The 23204-nt window shown below is 41.3% G+C and overlaps 1 protein-coding gene across 1 annotated transcript; it reads right to left on the minus strand.

Moving 5' to 3' along the window:
* Window positions 1–6667: 6667 nt before the first annotated feature.
* On the minus strand, window positions 6668–21306 carry zmp:0000000529 (WD repeat-containing protein 20). Its single transcript, XM_062552994.1, has 4 exons — window positions 20926–21306; window positions 14019–14201; window positions 10638–12017; window positions 6668–8476 (listed from the first exon to the last, which is right to left on the minus strand). The coding sequence occupies exons 1-4, from the start codon at window positions 21304–21306 to the stop codon at window positions 8417–8419; spliced, it is 2004 nt and encodes a 667-aa protein (XP_062408978.1). The 3' UTR covers window positions 6668–8416.
* Window positions 21307–23204: the final 1898 nt, after the last annotated feature.

Here is a 23204-nt window from a genome sequence, read left to right on the forward strand (position 1 = left end):
TTTTTGCTGGAAACACCAAGAGCTCAGTTTTGGAAAGATTAAGCTGAAGGTGCTGATCCTTCATCCAGATTGAAATGTCCTTCAGGCATGCAGAGATCCGATGGGAAACACTAGAGTCCTCAGGTGGGAAGGATAGGAAAAGTTGAGTGTCGTCCGCATAGCAATGATATTCAAATCCATGAGAGCGAATAATCCCACCTAAAGAAGTGGAAGAAATGAGAAGGTTGGTTTAGGTTAATCACATTTTTTTTTATTTTTATTTATCCAGCATTCACATAGCAAACTACCCTGCCATTCAACATATTTAAAGTAAAATAAGAGTGCTTGGACTCCGCAGTAAAATAATAATAATAGTAATAATTATTACATAGTAATATCAAGCAGAAAATGAATATTATATTATATCAAGCAGAAATAAGGTGCCACCATAACACCTGACAGCAGCTTCGACCCTGGAAATGATGTTAGCCGTCAATCTCCCCAAGAACAGTGAGCACATCAACACATGAGATGGTCCCATCAGTCACAGCGTCCTGTGAAGACACATATGCAAAATAAAGTCTTGTTATCATGTGTTGCTACTAATGAACAAAGCTGTGACCACAAAATGAGTCCACCTGAACACAATCTACTTTCCAAGTGTCAACACTTACCAACTGTCCTCCTACCAACTCCTCCAACCCCAGCACGAATGACAGATTAACCAAATGTGACAGTTCAACGAAACCTTATGATACTGGGTTGGAGGAGCTGGTAGAGGACAAGTTGGTAAGTGTTTTCTGTAATAAACTCCAGGTTCGCTAACTACGTTGTTGGTGCTTCCTTTTAAGTGTAGGGACCCTGAGCAAGCTACTGATGAGGTTTGGTGCTGTTTTTAATATTATTGGTTAAAATGCTTTTTTGGAAGTGTTTGCTCATCGCCAGAATAACACTTTAAACTATTATGGAAAATGTCCAACTGGCCCCCTCCTCACCCAAAGACATTGACAATATAAACATGCGGAATAAGTGGCAATTTCCAATGTGTATTGCATAACATACATACTGTACATACATAAATAACCATAACTAGATATGATAACTTGCTTTATTTCTTATTATTATTATTTCCAAGTATACTTACAAATGCTGTGCTGTAGAAAACGTTGTCCAGGAAAAATTCAAACCTCGTTATCACTTGGCACTATTTTTCTCGATTCCTATCACTGCGCTACTGACAGCTGGACAACGTTTTTGTGGTGCAAATATATCACTCTTTTGAACGCATATGGTTTTGAGAAGAAAAACACTTTACTTTCGTGACCCCAGCAACTTGCCGGACTACTTTCTTCAGCATCAAAAACGATCAAAAACCGGCTGGATCTCGGCTCACAGGACGCTGTCGGGGGGTAAGTCAGTGCTGATGCACAACGTTGCTGACAGGGAACCCATATAACTTCGTGTCTTAAAACCCGAACTATCCCTTTAAATGCCCAAATGTTGTGGGGGGTGAGACTATTTAGCCGAGAATTGTGCATGATAATTTGCATGGATGTACCAAAACATTTGCAACTTGATCAAAGGAATGAGACACTGCTTTTTTGATGTGCACAAGTGACACAATGATGTAAAGATTGAACAGGTAGTTTTGAGAATTTCAAATTCTCAAATTCTGATCTGAGAAATGTACCAAAGCGACTGAGAAAAACTGTAAAAAGATAGACATAAGCATCAGTGGTCTGTGGGGCCCTCAGGTGGTCAGGGAGGGCGTTCCACAGCCTGGGAGCAGCAGCGGAGAAAGCCCTATCACCCATCCTGTGGAGCTTAGTTCTGGGGATTTAGAGGGTGTTAATGTTTGTAGACCGCAGGGTGTGTGAGGAGATCTGGGGGGTGAGGAGCACCCAATATAACAGGTCTGGACTGCAGACAGGTCATTTTAGTCTAATATGTACAGAATTCAGTTTGGCGTTGCCTTCCTGGCATTCAAGGCCTGTTTTGGATCTGTTCTTAAACCATGTGTTTTCCCCAAAATTTGTTCAAAGCTTTTACCCACAGTGTGCAAAAGTGCAAAACGTTTCAGTCCATAAGGACTTCATTGCAAAAGAGCAGTAGCATGAGGCAACCTTATCAAACCTTATCTGGCTATTCAAAAGTCAAAAAAGAGAAAAAGTTTTCTCAGACCAAGGCACTCCTTTGTTTCAAAAGTCTTTTTTAAATTAAGGACATGTCCTATATGGACTGGCTTATCTGGCTATTACCATAATCCATGGGCGGCGCCAGGGGGGAGCAAGGGGGTGCTACAGCTCCCCCTGGATTGGCAATAGCACCCCCGTAGCACCCCCAAGAATAATGGATTATATATAATTTAAAAATATGTAAGCGCACCAAGACACGTGTCATTTTCTGTGAAGACAGACGCATGGATACATTCGACATGCAACCAGCCTATAGAGCTTACAGTGCGTGTAGTCAGATCTTTCCGTAACACTTGTTGTACGCTATAGGCTACTTTATTATTAGGCTATTATTTAAGCCTATAGCCTAAACTAAACTGTGGGTCATTAAGAAAACATAATGCATTTGTTGTTGTAACTTTGTGTAACCGAGACATCAGCAAAATTCATTGTATAGCCTACGACCAATCACTTTTCGTGGCTGCCTGCACTTTCCCTGTCCTCACGGTTGCAACTTCTGCTTTTTAGCGGCATGTTCATCAGGTCCCAATGAGCAGCCAACCACCTTCAATGTTTTTAATGTATCAGACAATAACGAGGCTACTCCAAACTATGCTATAGTAGGCTATAATCTTCGGGACAATTAGGTCAGGATTCGAGATCCGGGACAACTCCTTGTATTTCGTGACTGTCTCGAACCCTAGTCTGATGTTCTGCAGCGTTAAGGCCCCGGTACAGTTCACGCACCCGACTTGTCGTGCGACATGTTGACTGATTCGTGACTGGTTCACGTAATCGCTATGTCTATGCGTGCACTAGTCATGAATCAGTCACGTGACTAAATTCAAGATGGCTGCGACCGGTAAACTTTCGAAAGTGACTGCCTGAATAAACAGTCATGTAAGTAAACAACCAATGCTTTTTCAAAGTTCTCGATGTCTCGTTTTAAATGTCAGGGCCCTCAGAAGTCTACCAATAAAGTGTGGAGCTACTTTGAGCCTCATTAATGGTGTAAAACAGTGATTTATTTGCACGGCAGTTCGATGCCCGAGGCACAAACGTTAAAAACCTGGTTGACTATTTCTAAGCTCCCGCCAGGTTTCGGAGAACAGCTGACAGGTCGAAATCAGCTCTGAGACAATCGCTCACACTCGGTATCATGTTTCAACACATTTAAAGTCAATATCACACCGGAATTCTCCTTTAATTAGGGGAATAAAGTAGTTTAATATGAAAAAACGGTGAAGTGTTCCTTTAAGCTAAAAAAAACTTGCATAGTTCACCTTTAAGATTGAACATTAGGGAGTCTGTGCTTTATTTCTACTGCACAAGAGGTGTGATCAATGGGCATCTTTCAAATGACTGAATGCTTGGATAGTCCTTTTGAATAAGATAGTTTGCGATTGGACCTAAAGGTTGTGGACAGGAAGCAGGGGCGATAGATGTGCATGTTTCCAGCCTGAGCTGCAATGTTCTGTGTGTATTTGCATGTACCAGTGTGTCGCAAACAACATTTTCGGATGAAAAATGAAAAGGAGAAAAGGAAGAAAAGTAGAAAAGGAATTTTGTCTCTTAGTAATGATCTACTTGACAAAGCTAGACCTATCCCTCCCATGTGCTTTGTTGAACACTTCATTTAAGAATTCATGAGGATACCCTCTTTGTAACAACTTATTGAGAAACTTGTGGGCCTCAACTTGAAAATTATTGCACAGATATGTTGTAGCCTGAGGAACTGAAATGGCAAACCTTTTTTAGGGAAATAGGGTGATGAGACGTGTCGTGCAAGATACTACAGTATATCTTTCAGTGGGTTTGGTGAAGAGTGTTATATTTCCCCCATCAGAAAGTCACTTAGTGATGGTCATATTCCAGACTGAATTCAATTGACTCCATGCAGTTATTTAGGCCCCATTTACACATACTGTACATGATTATTTTTCAAAAACATGATGCCTGATGTTATTTTTGAAAACAGAGAGGGTGAAACGCCTGTTCATGAAAATAGCCAGACATGTGTAGACGTAGCCTTATATCGTTATAACTTTTTCAGACCAAGGACCACTTTTACATTAACAATGTTAAATGAATTAAGTTTTTTACTAGTTCTTGTAAAGCTATCAACTTCTAGCCTAGCGAGCTGGACCCACATCAAGATAAGGTCTAGAAACTTACCATAGCAGGGCTCAATCGGAGGGGTGGGATGAACGGTTGTCTTTTCAATTTCCTCTCAACTAGGCAGTGCTACACCGCACAAAATTTCAATTCAATTTCAATTTAATTTTACTTATAGAGCGCCAAAACATTACACATGTCTCATGGCGCTTTACAGAGTGTTAAACATTCAAAGAGAGCCCAGGAGTAACAGGGGCAAGGAAAAACTCCCTAGAATTGGAGATACATATAGGAAGAAACCTCAGACAGATCCACGACTCAAGGGCCCAACACATCTGCCTAGGGTCAGTTACAGTAGAGTATAGTCATTTGTAGTATCAGAAGGTTCAACAGTCCAGTATAGGGAATAAACAGTCCATTAGTAATCCATTAGTAATTTCGGAGGGTAATGAGTCATTAGGATGTGTGGGCCAGGGATCCGGGCAGGGAACCACAGCAGGCGATGGTAGGGCAGCCATAGGGATGACGATGGCAATGGCACTCAGGGGGATGGGACTTCAGGTGTGATGAGGGCCAGGCACAAAGATGGCTGATGACTGGTAGTGGTTCACCTCACAGGAAGTCATGATGGTTGGTATTAAGAAGTATATCAACGGGGGATATAAATTATTATACTATAGAGGGGAAAGGCAGAGGGGGAGAGGGAGTTGAAAGACAGGACAGGGAGAGATGGAAGGAGGGAGAGTTGAGAGAGACAGAGGGAGAGGGGAGAAGAAGTTGAAGTTGTACGGCATGACACGTGAGAAGTCCATGACATCGCTATGCTAAAGCAGCATAACTAAGGCATGGTGGAGGGTAGTCAGCACCAGCACAGGTGTGGTCAGTAGCCACCATGGGACGCATGACTGGGGCACCAGTCACACAAACCCACAGCAGAGGTGGTCCGTTCCAGTAAGACCCTGAAGTGGTTGAAGTTCCACACTGCACCATATCTAACTATAGGAAGCACTAAAGAGATATGTTTTAAGTAACATATTAAAAATAGGGAGTGTGTCTGCTAAAAAAAGAGCTCTGCCTCCTACTGTAGTTTTTGAAATTCTTGGATTTACAAGAAGTCCAGTAGGCCTATTTTGTGATCGTAAGGATCTAGGTGGATTATATGGGACTAGAAGATCTTTAATATATTCGGGTGCCTTGCCATTTATGGCTTTGAATGTTAGGAGTAGAATTTTGAAGTCAATGCGACTTTTAACAGGTAGCCAATGTAGAGATGCTAGGATGGGGGAAAGATGTTCATATTTTTTGGTCCTCGTGAGTGTGCGAGCAGCTGCGTTTTGTATAAGATGTAAGCTTTTTAGACAGGTATTATTACAGCTGGCGTATGGCGCATTACAATAGTCTAGCCTGGAAGTGACAAAAGCGTGGATTCATTTTTCAGCGTCTGGTAAGGATAAGGACTTCCTTACCTTTGAGATGTTCCTTAAATGGAAAAATTTAGTTTTTGTGATCTGCTTTATGGGACTATTGAGTAGAAGTTCACTTGTGGATGAGGTCAGTGAGAGATCACTATATGTAACTTGCGATGTGAATAGGATGTCCCTAATCTTTTTAGGACCTAAAACCATAACTTCTGTTTTATCTGAGTTCAATAACAGGAAGTTATTAGTCATCCAAATTTTTATGTCTCTCAGACTTGTGTTGAGTTTGGCTAACAGGGTTGGTTCATCGGGCTTTATGGAAATATATAATTGTGTATCATCTGCATAAGAATGGAAATTAATGCCATGTTTTCTAATTACAGAACCTAGGGGAAGAATATAAAGAGAAAATAATAAGACCCTAGTACTGAGCCTTGAGGCACTCCATATTTTACCATAGTCTGGGCGGATGGTTCATTATGGACCTGTACAAATTGTTGGCGGTTAGTAAGGTATGATCTTATTCTTAACCAAGCAAGTGCAGAGTCTTTGATACCAATGGAATGCTCAAGCCTGTGAAGTAGTATGTCATGATCTATGGTGTCAAAAGCAGCACTGAGGTCAAGGAGGACTAATATTGATGCATATCCGTTATCAGCAGCAATGAGGAGGTCATTAAACACTTTAACTAAGACAAAATTATGTAACGCATCAAAATGAAAATCAATGGTTCTGTGTCATCCTTGTGGGGCTACATGCCCACCAAGATTCGTGCAGCCCGGTCTTTTAGTACCCGGGGAATCACTACACAAAATGACTGAAGATTTGTATATTTATTTTAAATTCCGGGAAAAAAAAAAAAAAACCTTACTAAACCTATGTGACTGTTTTCATGGCGGTCATAAATATGTGTTTACAGCATGATACAAACCAAGACACCACTATAATGTAACTGAAGAGTTCAGAGAAGAGATGGTCTGTTTGAGGGAAAGACTTTTAATAACAGATCTTCATATTTTAACTTCAAATTGTGGTAAGTCTCATCACTTCAACACCTCAGAAATGTACGTAGTTGTGGATTTTATGCATATAATTAGAATACAAATAAAAACAAATAAAACATCAACATGCTACAGAAACTGTAAACTGCTGAATAAAAATAAATAAGTTGGAATCATTGCCTCCCTCCTTCACATAATGAGACAAGTGGGATGGAATGGTCCATTCCTGCGGTGTGGAATAATAGGGGGATTGGACTTGAAGCCATCTTAAGATGACTGCTAACGTGATTATTTCTGAGATTCTGATACGTTTTCAACCAATTACGATCATGTTTGCAATCGTCTTACAGCTACATCAAGTCAAATCCCATTAATGTTTCACGGAGCTAGGTTAGCAGGCGTGGAACTTGGGGTGTCCAGGGTATAGTCTGACTTTAAATCACTACTAATGACTGATGGTAATATTAAGGTTCCTTGCTTTCCCACAAGCTGCAGTACTATCCAATAAAACACATGGTCTGCTGAATTAGTAAGAACAATAAGTCTACAGAAAACAAAAATTTCACAATTCCGATATGACAGGTAGCATATTAACACAGGGTGAACAGACAGCATTAGCAAATAAAAATATACTTAAAAAAAAAAAAAAAAACTAATGTCATAACACACAGCATGACAACCGTTTCCTGAATAATGTAGAAAAACATGGAAGTTACAGACGTGATTGATCAGAATATACATACATCTGTTTACTAGCTTGGCCTATTCTGACAATGCAGCCTCAGCAAATAAACAACAAAATGAAACATAAAAAGACCAAAGAACAGCAATTAATAAAAACTAGTAACATTGAAACCTCTGCATCTAATGCCACAATAGTAGGCGTTGATTTAAACTGTAAAATGTGCAAAATTTTGCAAGAGGCATTGCAGGTGTACAAGGAATGGTGCTTACTGGATGCTACACTATTCAGTCTAAATGCGTGCTCTACAGCTGTGTGTAGTGTCTGTCTTTGCACTGTTTAGATTTGGGGGTACACTTGCAATAGAGCATAAACCAGTCTGCTATTGGAGCACAACAGCCACTGCAAAGAATGTCAGTGTTTAAATGCTGTGAAAAACCATAATGCACCTTTGTTCGGGAAGGGTGAGGGGTGTCATACATAAAAAAAACCATCTTTTCCAAGAACTCTAGCACACTAGAACACTACATCATTCCCTATAATTCAAACATTCAATTTAAGTGTCAATATGTACAATATAGGATCTTCATATATTAATTTGATCTGTTTTTATTTAATGAGTGGTGATGTTACACATAGTCCTCTTCAATTAATATTCTTAATATATACATTATAAATTAGTACAGTCTTGTGGTAAAATAAATAAAATACAATGACCATGGCATTACACACTATTTTCTGAACAGATTGCTGAAGAGTACTCTCTCCCCAATTGCTCCAGAAGCCTTTCTTAGAGGTTAAGGGTCTTAAGGACAATGGCATAAGTAAGAGGGCCGTTGTTATTAATGAAAACAATGAAAGGTAAGACAAAAATATCAAATGATGGTCTGTCATACGAGTTGATTGTATGTGAATCTGTTTGATGGATGCTTGGCCACATGTTGGTGCAATCCTTTTATGCTGGCAATCTGGCCAACGGGAGCTCAGGAGAAGGACAGGAAGGGTGTGCCTGGGTTGAGTTGCAGCAGTGCAATAGTCCTCTCCCAACTAAACCACTGTGCCACTGGGTGAGTTTCCATTCTGTGCTCCCAATGACTGGATGGGATGCTGTTAACACCCCCAAAAAAAGGGGGAGGGGAGGGGGGCATTGTTAGAGAAACAGAAAAGAAATGCCATTGGGTTAAATCTTACTTTAAAAAATAATTTCATGTTAGGAACAAGAGATTTCCATAATGTGGACTCATAGATTTCTGTGACAGAAACCTAACTAATGGTAACTCATTGTTAAATGCAGAATTACAGGTAATCTGTGATTTAGGTTCAACAGGCTGTTTACTTTCAACATTAACATAAAAAATGGCCATCTCTATGTGTTATGAAGAGAAGGGAAAAGGTGGTTTAGTCAGGGAGCCATGGGGTCAGACCTGGCTTTGTCGGTTAAAGTTTTTTTTTTTGCAGAATCTAGTAGACTAGGGGTACCTCTTTAAGATTTAAGAGGGTGCCCGGTGATATCCCTTGGGCAATTTCGTATATTAAGCCTTTCTTGTCCAATGTGTTGACTATAAGGCGGATATACTACAGGTGAATAGGGTAAAAAAATGAACAAGCAGATATCACTATGAAACTTCACCAGTTGATTACTTAGATCAATATGAAAAATAAATGTATTACAAGTTTTCTGAAATTTAATGTTTGAATATGCAAATTAGGTATGATGTCATTAAATATGCGCTTATTTGCATAAACGTAAAAAGATCAAATCTGAACATTGGATAAAGCCAGTTTCAATTTTTTTCTTTTCATTTTGTTGACATAAGAGATGAAAAGTATTTTAGGGAGGGAATTATGGATATCTCATTTAGTTATTCAGTAAATCAGAAAATACTATACCAGCCTTTAAAAAATCCATTTTCGCCATGTTTTTTGGAATAAAATGTCATGTAAATCAGGCTAAGAATAATATATCAACAAACCCCTCTGCAAAAACCTTCTAAACATGGTTAGGTATAAGACTGAAAAGTTTAGTGTATGTAGATGCTTGTGAAGTGGAGATTTTGTTCTCCGAGTGAGAGAGGAAACTCATCCATATCCGCCTTATATTCAACACATTGGACAAGAAAGGCTTAATATACGAAATTGCCCAAGGGATATCACCGGGCACCCTCTTAAATCTTAAAGAGGTACACCTACTCTACTAGATTCAGCAAAAAAAAAAACTTTAACCGACAAAAGTGAAGTGTTCCTTTAAGGTTCTCGTGAGCTTTTGGCAGACCAGACCAGTTACTAAGCCATGGGGTCAGGTTGCAACCAACCCAGGTCAGACCTGGTTTTGTTGGTTAAAGTTTTTTTTTTTGCTGAATCTAGTAGAGTAGGTGTACCTCTTTAAGATTTAAGAGGGTGCCCGGTGATATCCCTTGGGCAATTTTGTATATTAAGCCTTTCTTGTCCAATGTGTTGAATATAAGGCGGATATGGATGAGTTTCCTCTCTCACTCGGAGAACAAAATCTCCACTTCACAAGCATCTACATACACCAAACTTTTCAGTCTTATACCTAACCATGTTTAGAAGGATTTTGCAGAGGGGTTTGTTGATATATGATTCTTAGCCTGATTTACATGACATTTTATTCCAAAAAACATGGCGAAAATGGATTTTTTAAAGGCTGGTATAGTATTTTCTGATTTACTGAATAACTAAATGAGATATCCATAATTCCCTCTCTAAAATACTTTTCATCTCTTATGCCAACAAAATGAAAAGAAAAAAATTTAAGCTGGCTTTGTCCAATGTTCAGATTTGATCTTTTTACGTTTATGCAAATAAGCGCATATTTAATGACATCATACCTAATTTGCATATTCAAACATTAAATTTCAGAAAACTTGTAATACATTTATTTTTCATATTGATCTAAGTAATCAACTGGTGAAGTTTCATAGTGATATCTGCTTGTTAATTTTTTTACCCTATTCACCTGTAGTATATCCGCCTTATAGTCAACACATTGGACAAGAAAGGCTTAATATATGAAATGGCCCAAGGGATATCACCGGGCACCCTCTTAAATCTTAAAGAGGTACCCCTAGTCTACTAGATTCTGCAAAAAAAAAAACTTTAACCGACAAAGCCAGGTTCACCTAAATTATGGCATTTGGCTCCCGGACTAGTTAGGCTGCTTTGGATCACAGGAGTGTCAGTAGGGAGTGACCTACAGTTAGAATATTTTTCAAATAAATTTGTGCAACAACCATGCATGGAGCCTTACCGCTTTGCCAGGCCGTGCCCAGGTGCAGATAAGTCCCTCTTGACAGGCAGTGATGATGCAGTCATCCATGAACACCAGCACCGTGAGCCTCTCATGAGCGATCTTTTTGCAGACGAGGGGCTCCAACAGGGGTACTTCATTCATGCGCGGGCACAGTGTAGTGCCAAGCACTTTGGCCGCATCCAAGCGGCTGCTGCGGGGAGCCATGTTGATCTTGTCATTGCTCTTGCTGATGTTGCCTAGGCTATGGTAGCGTTTGTGCTCCTTCTCACTGCCACTCCCGCTTGACTTGTCTGACTTGCGTTCCTGCAGGGAAAGGGTGGCGAAGCGACCAATGCTAAATGCAGAGCCACCACTGCCCCCAGCACCGCCCCCTCCACTTCCCCCACTGCCACCGTCCCCACCACTCTGACCTTTGGAAGTGTTAGCTACTGCTGGGTGGGGAAGGGAGTTAGAGCGAGACAGTGAGCGTGGGAGAGGAAGTGTAGGAGGCTGGTGTGGGTTGGTGGTGGGATGATGGTGTCCCTCTACCCCTACAGTGCCCCCTGTGTTGTTGATGTTGCTGCTGCCAGAGGAGGGTACCCCCGACCCAAATGTGTTGGTGATGGCGCGCGAGAGGGGCAGCCGAGGATAAAGCACATCATCAGTCAAGTCCCACAGACAGAACTGGGTGTCCTGTCCCACCGAGCCAAACCGGTACGTGACCGACGGGGCCCGGCTGCCTTTAGAGCTGTGGCGTGAGAGGCGGGAAAGTGTGCTGCTGGTGCGCACTCTCCCAAAATGCAGCCCTCCCCCTCCAACCGGTTGGTGCAGGTCCTCCTCACTCCCACTCTGCTCACCTGGCTCCTCCTCCTCCAAGCTTGTGGTGAAAGGGTCAAAGGCCACCACGTTGACCCATGACTTGTGCCCATGCCCACGGGCCACCACACGACTTTCAGAGAATGACCACACGGTGACCAGGTCATCCTCACCGCCAGTGGCCAGGTACTTACCATCAGGGCTCCAAGAGACACACAGGAGCCCCCCAAAGTAGCTCTTCATTACACCTTGCAACTCCATGGAATCAAAGTGGAAGACACGTAAGCAGCCATCCTGGCCTACACAGGCTACATGCACACCATCTGGAGAGAAGGCAAACTCATTGAGCCCTCCCTCCCCAACTGCCCAACGAAGCAGTGGGTTGCGTGGCGTCTTGCTCTTGCAGGCGTAGACAGCGAAACCCTCACCTTGGCGCAGTAGGGAATACTGAGGTGCTGTGGTACCACATGGGTGTTCTACATTGTACAGATACAGGTGTCCACTGGCATGAGAGGCCAGGAACAGGTTCTCTGACTTGGGCAACCACTTCAGGCAGGTCACCTTGGTCTTATCAATCAGCCGCTGGGGAGATAGAGACAGGAACACCGGGATATCAGTGTGAAAGAAAACAAGAGAACAGATCACAGAGCAGAGGACAGTATATTTGTGATCCAGAATGCTGTTATAAATGTTGATAATATTTCATAAAAATCAGACAAAAAAAACTACTGAAGAAATTAAAATGCAGAACAATCCCCTGGGCCACTCAAACTCTTACATTTTCTGGATAAGGCAGTTAACCCTTACATGCACAGGAAAACACCACTTTCTCAATCTTTCTCAACAGGCAACTGGCAAGGAAATTGCCAAATAACTGAGTTTAACCAATGTAACAAATCAGTAAACTAAACTGAACTAAACTAAACATTATTAAACATGACACAACTGAACTGACAACTCTGGAACTTTGGAAACGCCAATGACCAGGAACTCATTCAGTGGTTGCTACCATTCATATCCTTGATATATACGTTTTTGAACTCACACCCAGCATCATTGTCAGAGACAGCTAGTCGGCTACCACCATACTAAGCTCAATCTTTTAAGATTGAACATTAGTATGGGTAGTCTGCACTTTATTTCTACTGCACAAGAGACGTGGTCAATGGGCATCGTTCAAATGACTCTGTACGCTTGGATAGTCCTTCAACCAATCAGACCAACGATCCTGTGCATCTTTTGGATAAGCTAGTTTGTGATTGGAGCCAAAAGTTGTGGACAGGAAGCAGGGGAGATAGATGTGCAGGTTTCCAGCCTGAGCTGCCCAGCGAAAGGTCAGGCAGGGTTCACCCAGCCTAAGAGACAGCCATAGGTCACACTCATTAAATGGGGAGACAAACTATAGGCCTGCTGTATGACAGGTACTTCCATTGTATCAGACATTTAAGCCATACCCTTTGCAATTTTCTGAGATTTGTAACTGGCTGTGGATGTTAAGTAATCAGAAGATTGTAAACCAGTGTGATTTAACCTGAAGTGGGCATTATTTCTAGGGCTGCACCAATCTTATTTCATGGACACTTCCAATTGAACAGAGTTCAAGGTCAACAATCTGTGCACAAATGTTTATTTTGCCTGCAAAATAGTGCACAAATGATGCACAAACGCATCAAAACACTTTTATTCATATTTTCAACGTATGGGTTGCCACCTTCACGAAGGTGGATTTTTACTTTCCGAAACTGGACTTTTCCACCTCTGCTTTTTGAGCCTAGTTAATGGCTTAAATCATTTTCGTACGTAGTGAAATTACCAATACGTTACTAAATGTTCTATGTTCTTGAGTTTTGGGACTTTCAAGAAATGTATCTCATTTGTATCTTTTTTCTTACTAAAAGTTCATTTCAGGCTGCAAAAACTGCTTATCTAATAAAATATAAATCTTATATCAAGATCAAAAAAATCTAGTTGGTATTGTTTTCAGTATAAAGACACTTACCTAGGGCATTCACGTAAAATCATTTGACAGAATTTAAGAAGAGTGAAGACACCTCATCCTGAAAACAAGCAAATTTGTCTGCCCCTGTGTTGAGTACATTTATCTTGATAAGACTCCTTAAAATCAGTCAAAGCATTCTTAAATTCAAAAAAAAGTCAAAATGATCTTTTGAGAGAGCGCTACGTAAGTCTTGGTCAGATTATATTTTTCGCATTGTGCATTAGGCACATTTGTAGTCAATGAAGTCAAAATCATCATCTTTCAAGAGAACAATACCTACTAGATATTTTCATCTTAAAATAAAATTACTAGCACTTGCTTGGATTTGATTTTTTGCAGTGCAGTAGCTTTGAGAATAGTTCAGTCTACTTTCAACTTTTAGTGTGACTTAATAGTAGCCTAGCAGTAGTGTAAATGTTTTATGAATATGGGTCATAATAATTAATCTGGACCTGGTCTCCAAGAAATACATTGAATAACTTCAATATTATCAGAATGAGAACCTAACAGAGATAACGGACCACCACTGATTAATGAGATCACTACTGTTGCATTCTTATCCCTATGCATCTACATTCACCAACCTCCTCATTGAAGAGCTTGCTGGTCTCTTTTTTGATGGGATCCAGGTATTGCACCTGGCCAGCAGAAAACCCCACAATCAGGGCCACACTGTCTGTTGTGGCAGAGTACTGGTTGAAGTCATGACAGGTGGGCTGGGTACCCTTGTAGATACGTTTGTCAATGGGCTTGCTGAGGTCAACAGCCTATGATAAAGATACAGAGTGGGATGCAATAGAGGGAAGGGGAGAGAGAAAGAAAGAGAAATAAGAGGCAATGTTCCTTTAAAAACAGATTTGACAGTTTGAGAAGCTGTTAAATGTAATGAGCTTGACACCTAGGGGCCAATCAATGTCAAATCACCCTGAGGCTCACAGGTCACCTTCAGAAATTCAAAATACCATGATCTCTATCATAACGTTTGGTCACCCGTGCAAAACTTCTTTTTGGGCAGACCAGTCAAGTTCATCTGCACCAAATTCTGACATCCATGTCTGTATGTGTTTGGTGTGTATTAACTTGACCGGCCTGCACAGAGTCCTGACCTCAACCCAACAGAACACCTTTGAGATGAGTTAGAGTGCAGACTGAGAGCCAGTCCCCTCGCCCAACATCAGTGTGTGACCTCACAAATGCGCTTCTGGAAGAATGGTCAAAAATGCCCATAAACACACTCCTAAACCTTGTGGAAAGCCTTCCCAGAAGAGTTGAAGCTGTTATAGCTACAAAGAGTGGACCGATGTCATATTAAACCCTGGATTATGAATAGGATGTGACTGAGTTCATATGGGGGTCAAGACAGGTGACCCAATACTTTTGGCAATAAAGTGTATGTAGTTGTTGCCAAGCTCCCTTCTTGACAGGCTTTAAGTAGCCTTGATATGCCTAAATAGCTTAGATACTGTATGTCTTACTTTCTTTGTAGTATACCCAAAGATCCTTAAGGCGTAGCAAGATACGTCGTCGTAGTTCATGTCTATGGGCGCAAAACGGGGATCACTTCCTCTGCATAAAGAGGCGCGTCATTGCGTGTCAGACGTATTCATGGGTTTCGTCAGGTCCCTTTCCACAGGTGTACAAAATCAAGCACTCGATTATCAATGCTTGATGATGTTCCAAAATAATCTTGCTGCTCTTTCAAGCCCTCTACATTTATTAGTTCTAATATGGAAGTAACACACACAAAGCATACATCTCAAGGAATTGAATAAAAACATCAATGGAATAATGGAAATATGTCGCTGCTCTCATTAAGTTACCCCAGCGCCATCTGATCGTCGTTAGCACAAATCAGGATTTGGTTCAGCTGGCTGGCTATATGTTGTCAAGGTAGAGCGTACGTAGCAACCGGCCAATAAGCAGAATAAACAAGAGGGGCACACCTGATATAAAGTCGATTTTCTCCAGACGGGAATGCTCAAAAATGCTAAAAAGGTACCTGAAGTGGTCAGAAGGGGTTGAGGGTCATGAAACCGTGCCCAAAATTCACATTCCTAACTCTAGAGAATGGAGATTTTAGCATATAGTTGAAATTCTGATCTATGTCCATAGACTTCAATGGAACAGTTGCTGCCTCTGCTCTGCATAAAGGGGGATTTTGACCCCCCCTCTTGCGATTCGGGTTCCAGGAAGTGGCTTCTCATGAAGTATCTTGCTCCGCCCTTAATTATCTTTGGTATACCCCACTGGCTTGCATTGCCCATGCACTTACTGCACAAAGCCTGAGGGGGGCACAGGGGAGCACAAAAGTAGAGAAATGAGAATTACAGTTATCAGCCGCTTTGGTGTATTTCTCAGATCAGATTTTTTTTCTGAAAATTTTAAATTCTCAGTTGTTTGTTCAAACTCCATATCACTTAATCACTTGTACAGATCATAAAATCAATTTATCCCAAACTCGAACAAAGAACAAATGCTTTAGTACATCTATGCAACTGATTTTGTACAAAGGTCTTGGTTTTTTACGTTTTCAACTCCTATTCAGTCAGTTACAGCACCCTCCATAACTATTGGCACCCCTTGTTAAGATTCAGTTTTTATTGCAGAGGTATACTCTCACACTGGAAATTGTAGAAAAACATAACCTTCACCTCAAGTGAATTTTAAGGGGGGTTCCTTAATTGTTCCACAACTATTGGGACCCCTAACAATTCCTACATGTAATTAAAGTTCTGTCATTAGTAGTTTACAAAGTTGATCAGAGTATATAGGAACATTTAATTAGTAATTCATAACTTCCTGTTTTCCTGGGGTATACAAATAACACGACACAGGGGCCATTTCTCTTCAACTTGGGAAAGACAAAGGAACACATCATTCAAGTAAGGCAGATGTGTGTTGACCTTCACAAGTGAAGCAGTGGCTACTAGAAAACAGACACTTGCCTACACTTGCCCAAATCTACTGTCAGAGGAATCGTTAAAGTTTAAAACAACTGGAACAGTGGTAAACAAGCCAGGACGAGGACGCAAGTTTATTTTGCCACCACGCACGGTGAGGAGGATGGTGAGATAAATCAACGTCTCTTCCAAAGGCCCTGGGAACCTTGTTAGGGTGCATGGCATCATGAATGCTTTGAAATACCAGGACATTTTAAACCAAAATCTGGTGGCCTCTGCCCGAAAGCTGAAGATGGGTCGTCACTGGGTCTTTCAGCAAGATAATGACTCGAAACATATCCCTCGAAGTGACTGAAGATCCCTCTTTCAGTTTTCTCCCATCTTGTGAAACATTATAGGAGATGTGGAGCTGTTTTGTTGGCAAAAGTATTAGTTGTACAAATTAACATCAGGGGTGCTAATAATTGTGGCACCCATGATTTTATGCAAAAATAATTATTTCTTAATGTAGGATTTTTCCCCTACTGAATAAATGCACTTGAATTAAAGGTTGGATTTTACTCTTATTTTCATAGTGGTCCTATATTATTTAGAAAAAAAACAGAATGTATCTTAAAGGTAGGGTATGGAATTCGCTTTTTTGGCCATTTTTGCTAAATCATTTGAAATCCTATTCCTAACCCACTTATAGCCACTGAGTTGGAAGCACTGAAATGGAAATTAAACACGTTAATAATCTGTGGAACGGGCAGGGCTTGAAAAACTCCAGCCAATCACATTCTTGACCCCATACAATCATTTCACAGCTCGTTCATCAATCTAACGGTCGTCGTCCTCCTCCTCCTCCTCCTCCTCCTCCTCCTCCTCGCGCGCGCATGACCCTTTAGTGCAAATCAAAGATTCTAGAACAGAGCTCTGTTCTAGAATCTTTGGTGCACATATTCAAAGCTGTTGAGCTGCGAGCAACAGCAAGTCCTAGATTGAAACTAACTAGGCCTACTGCGTCCCCTATGTTCCCCTCTTGTTGTACGTGTCACTTCATTTCACTAAGACAGCTGATTCCTAGCTGAAGCACCCACGCAATAAATAAGCTATGTAGCAAAAAAAAAAAAATTACCGTGACTCGAAGAGTGTTGTAAACTTGAAACCGAAACTTAACCGCTTGGAGCTCCAGTGGAATACGCGAACAACCGGGCCAGCACTAAACTTGGATATTTCTGGAGGTAAAAGCCCCGGTAAGAACCAAACCAGATTCTGTTCAAATATACACACCTATGGCTACTGAAAAATGCAAGGTTCATTTATCAAATGTTATTTTGGTGTATTAAAAGCATCATTGTTTTAGAATTCTGAACGAAAGGGGCGCTAGCCTATATTTGGTGCTTTTACGATAATGTATAAAATCATCTGCCTTCGGGGATTTGTGGAACTATTAGCCTACCTACAACCCTTTGGAGGTGAATAAAGAATGTAAGTCATCTGCTCGGGGAAGTTGATGTGAGCGATTGTATGGAGATAGTGCTGTACAGACGTGCATGAATGCGCGTCCATGTTCTTCGGAGGGAGGAACCATTTGGGTTGTGATTTTTCAAAATCTGCCGGCCGTTTTACGAATTCCATACCCAACCTTTAACCAGGGGTGTCAATAATTATGGAGGGTGCTGTATGTTGGTCAAAATGCATTTTACTGGATCCATGCAGCACAGTCCTACCCCATTAACATTTGAGTCATTACATGCAAAATTGCCATAAACTGTCAAGCATATTTTATGTGGATGAAAACACATGGCCTGACAGACAGTAATGTAATGATGTATAAAAAGATTTACCTATACAGTAAATCTGGCCTCCAGTGGTGCACAGCTGTGTCCAATGAGTGTTTCCTATGTTTCACTGTGTAGATGTCAATTTTCCTTTGCACCTGTTTTAAGATTAAAGTGTCTCTGCAATTGATTTTTGTGATGAGAACAAACTAGTCAATTTGCATGCATGCGTATTGAAATGCAGTGTTGATGATGCTAACCTGAACACACTGAGTTCAACTTCAACCACTTCAGGGTCTTATTGGAATGGACCACCTCTGCTGTGGGCTTGTGTGACTGGTGCCCCAGTCATGCGTCCCATGGTGGCTACTGACCACACCTGTGCTGGTGCTGACTACCCTCCACCATGCCTTAGTTATGCTGCTTTAGCATAGCACTGTCATGGACTTCTCATGTGTCATGCCGTACGACTCCTCTTCTCCCCTCTCCCTCTGTCTCTCTCAATTATCCCTCTTTACCTCTCTCCCTGTCCTGTCATTCAACTCCTTCTACTTCCCTCTCCCCCTCTGCCTTTTCCCTCTATAGTATAATAATTTATATCCCCATTGATATGCTTACCAATACCAACCATCATGACTTATAGTAATTCTAACCCACCTTATTTCTCTTCTCTTTCTCCTATACCTCACCTATGAGGTAAACCATTACCAGTCATCAGGCATCTTCGTGCCTGGCCCTCATCACACTTGAGGTCCCATCCCTCTGACTGCCATTGCCATCGTCATCCCTATGACTGCCCTACCATCACCTGCTGTGGTTCCCTGCCCGGATCCCTGGCTCACACATCCTAGGGATCCATTACTTTCCGAAATTACTAATGGATTACTAATGGACAATTTATTCCCTACACTGGACTATTTGAACCTTCTGATATTAGAAATGACTTTACTATACTGTAACTGACCCTAGGCAGATGGGTTGGGGGCCTTGAGTCGTGGATCTGTCTGAGGTTTCTTCCTATATGTATCTCCAATTCTAGGGAGTTTTTCCTTGCCCCTGTTACTCATGGGCTCTCTTTGAATGTTTAACACTCTGTAAAGTGCCATGAGACATGTGTAATGTTTTGGCGCTCTATAAGTGAAATTAAATTTAAATTTAAACGGTCATTCGGCCACATTTTGTGCTGCACTGTTTGTTCCAATTCACATGCAGGAGAGGCACAGGTCTGTGTGTGTGAGTTTATCTAATATTGTGTTGGTCATACTATAGAATGATTTAAGGCTTTGTTGAATAATACAGAAATAAAGATCTTAATAATCACATATTAAATCGTAAATGCAATATTCGCAAAAACAAAACCGTAAATCTTCAAATTATGGCTGGGATTCTATTTATAGCCGGGCCTCGGAAAATAGCCAGGGGCGTGGTCAATTTGGACAAATACAGGCTGGCCCCCAAGCTGGGATAGTAAATGCCTACCAGTAGGCTATCAGTCCATAATCACTAGAAAATGTTTTGTTTCAATTTAACACAATTAAATAAAAGAGATCTTCTTAATGTTGTATTACCTCCGCCAAGGAGGTTATGTTTTCATCTGGGTTTGTTTTTTTGTCTGTTTGTTTGTTTGTTTGTTTGTTTGTTTGTTCGCAAGATAACTGAAAAATGTATGAATAGATTTTGATGAAATTTCAGAGAAGGTCTGAAATTACTCCAGGATCACTCCCAACTATATTTTGGGAGTGATCCGTACAAAATTACTCAATTTAGGCTGCTTGGCTATGTTATACGTTTCCATTACAGCACAGCACACGTTCAATGAATGAATGAATGAATGAATGAATGAATCTTCTCAAGTGAAAGACAGAAAACATATGACTCGGACAGTAGGTTGTGATGTTCAGAGCTGCAGCTGGACCTTCGTGTGCCCTTAGCAGAGTTGACAGACTGTTCTCGAGTTGTTGATGAGAAGTATCCTGCATAATTTTCAATTTATTGGGGAACTTCCCACCATCACTTGGTGCCCTACGCACATCGAGTGACGGCGGTATGCTGCTGCTGCTGATGCTCTGCTGCAGATCCCAAATGTATACCCAGTCCCATCACATATGCTTATTTGCTAGTCTACCCTGGTTCTATCTATTTCTCTTTCTGGGTTGGGGGTGGTTGAACAGTTGGTCAAAGTTGGCAGCCCTGAGTAGGAGGGATGCATGAAATTGATTCAGGGATTTTCAAGAATTCACTACACTCAACCATGAATATAGGCTAATTCTTGCTTGATCTCCACTACAGAAGATTTGCGCCATGGTCCACAATAAATATGTTAGAATTCAAATGGAAAGGCCCAAGCAGTGCATTGTACCACTGGCTATTAACATCAGATATGAGATACGATACGAAATCCAGATCATCTGACAGCCCAGGTCATCAAATATCTTCTGGTCGCTATGCTAAACTGTGTTGAATGGGATTGGCTTAGACTATTCCAGATCAGAGATTAAATGCATTGTTTGTGAGCTCTTGCACAGGCTAGGCATGCACTGTGCATCTGGGCTAGCCTTAACGTTACAGCATCAGCAGGTGCAGGGCAAAGGTTGCAGGGATGGTGGAAGTACGGAATCCGTTATGAGATCATTTAACTTCAAGTAATTTGGTTCAAACAAGTAGTAATAAAGGCAAAACAGCTCGCAAAACAAACAGAGTCCGGTGGTTAAATAATAGCTGGGGAAGAACGCTAGTGCTAGCTGGCTAGTTAGCAAGCTGTTTAGCCACCATGACACAAATAGGCTTCCTAGTAAACATGCATTATAGATGCTCCTTCATCATCTCACCTTTTTGATGTTTGTGTAAGTGTAAAAATAAAGTTCCCTGCCGATATTGAAACACACACGTTCTGAATCTTCGCTAGGGTCTTCCGGCTGAAGCTTCACCATAGAGACCCGTACAGGAGGAAGGAAACCCGCAGGAGAGGAGTTGGCTGCGGCATTGGAAGAAGAGGCAGCCCCGGGCCCCTGTACTAGTCCAACACCACCACCGGGTATTGAACCCGGTCCTGACCCGGGGCCCACCGTGGTACTTGCTGTTGGACCCCGAGGTAGACCGCCCCGTTGTTGAGAATCTGAAAGAGTTAGCAGCTTGTAGAAGCCCTCTCTGGTCCTGAATTGCGATTTAATCTCATTGATATCCTTAAGTGCGCCTCCATCACCGGCCATCTTCAGTACAAACAAGCCGCACAGGAAACTCCGATCCTCTGACCTGGAAATAATTATTAAAAACTACAATGGAAATTGAGCTTTTTGGATCCGTCTGGAGACAAAAGCGGCGACGATGACTGTCACGAGTAATTTGTTTGCGGTTGATTGTGTCGCATTAATTCTGTGTTTTTCTGATTCCATAGTGGAATCCGTGCACTGATTGATCTGAGCTTCACTCAAGATGCTGAATCGCGTTTCCCGTGACCACTAGCAGGCGTCCAACGCCCACTTTTCACTAACTGCTGCACAGACCGGCACAGACAGGCTAGCCTACAGCACCTTGTGTTGGTCAAATGATCATTGATCACCAGGGCCAGGGGGTCAGTCAAAAGGTAGGCTACTCTTATATTATCCCAATATAACAACATGGTTAAGAACGCAAAATCACAGTATTTTTCAGAATTTATTTCTGGCAATAAGAACAACCCTAGATTGCTATTCAATACAGTAGATCTGGTAAACCCAAACCCGCCTTGTGCCCCAGTTGAAAGTGATGCTGATTGTGAAACATTTTTGTCCTATTTTTCTGAGAAGGTAGAGACTATTAGAGCCTCAATTACTCCTGATCCAAGTTACTTAGAGGTTCCCCATTCTCAACAAGATATTTTAAACAAGTTCAATCCCATCACTTTATCTGAACTTCAGGGAATTTACATGTAGGCCTGAATTTTCCCAAGTAGGCCTATCTTAGCTTCAGAATTGTGCAGCATTTTTGTATTGAGTAGCCTACTTTAAAAAAAAAACCCATTAATCTCCAGTGCCCCGCTTGACTGTGCACAACTTGAAGTCACACTTTCAAACAGGAAAAGAGACAGGAAACACAAATGAGAGCACAAGCAAACACCACAAGGACTTCCCTCACAGGACCCCCACCCCCTCAAACCACCACCACTATCCTCCTACGGCACTCAGGGCCAGATGTACTGTAGCCTACTCATTATTTTATAGTACACTTTAAAACATGGTATGGTCAAACAGACCACACAATGAATGAAACCACATTCTACCACTGGAGGACAGAGCTAGCCTGTTGTGAACCCAGACAAACCGGTTAGCAAACTTGAATTTGCTCTGCAGGTCTCTGGAAAGGATTCCACTGACACTCGTTTCCAAACCTCCTGTTTTACAACTTCCAGGGGCGCAACTTAAATTGCTCTTAAATAACTCTTACTAAATTGTGTCAGAAGTGCATTTTTCTTGTAAATGAAGGTTTTAAATGCAGTTGAAGAAAATACATGTCCATATCGGTTTAACCCTGTTGCCATTAGTGCAGCCATTAGTTGTGTTGAATGTGCACAATTTTTGCTATTCAATTGCGGAATGTCATGATGACATCGCTACTCTAACCATATATATATATAGTTTATGTATATACTGTATGTCTATGACTCTAACTGCCAAAGTCTTGATTGCGAACACCTTGCAGAGTTCTAAGCCATTTGGCAGCTGCATACTTATGAAGCTGGGCTGGGCTGGGCTAGGCTGTCTGTCAGTGCGTTCACACTAAAAACAAATATTACTGGCAATGATCAGTAACTGACTGGCCTAAGGTTAAACGGTTTATTCCAGTTACCTGATCATTGCCAGTAATCGTTTGTCTCAATCGTATCTCAAAGGCATCAGAATATTGACAGAAAGTTAAACGGATTTTGTATAAACCGACAACGGCAGTAGTTTAGGCTACATGAGTACTTGAATTACCAGATAAGAAAACCCCAATAATAATCAGTTTTTTTTGTGTGCATGTAAAACAATAGTAATGACATTGAATAACAATGTGAATTTTTGGTGCCTAATTTCCGTGCTACTTAAATCTCTTTTTCAATACTGCTCTGATAGCATCATATTCAGTTAGC

Source organism: Sardina pilchardus, chromosome 13, assembly GCF_963854185.1.
Source record: "Sardina pilchardus chromosome 13, fSarPil1.1, whole genome shotgun sequence".
Taxonomy (NCBI): domain Eukaryota; kingdom Metazoa; phylum Chordata; class Actinopteri; order Clupeiformes; family Clupeidae; genus Sardina; species Sardina pilchardus.

Bases quoted from the DNA above. Each gene is read 5' to 3' on its own strand.
- zmp:0000000529 (XM_062552994.1), bottom strand. From the start codon at position 21,306: ATGGCCGGTGATGGAGGCGCACTTAAGGATATCAATGAGATTAAATCG. The intron at 14,202-20,925 runs GTGAGATGATGA...TCTTTATCATAG, and splicing joins CTTACACAAACATCAAAAAG to GCTGTTGACCTCAGCAAGCC. The intron at 8,477-10,637 runs GTAAGGCTCCAT...GGGTGTTAACAG, and splicing joins GGGCACGGCCTGGCAAAGCG to CATCCCATCCAGTCATTGGG.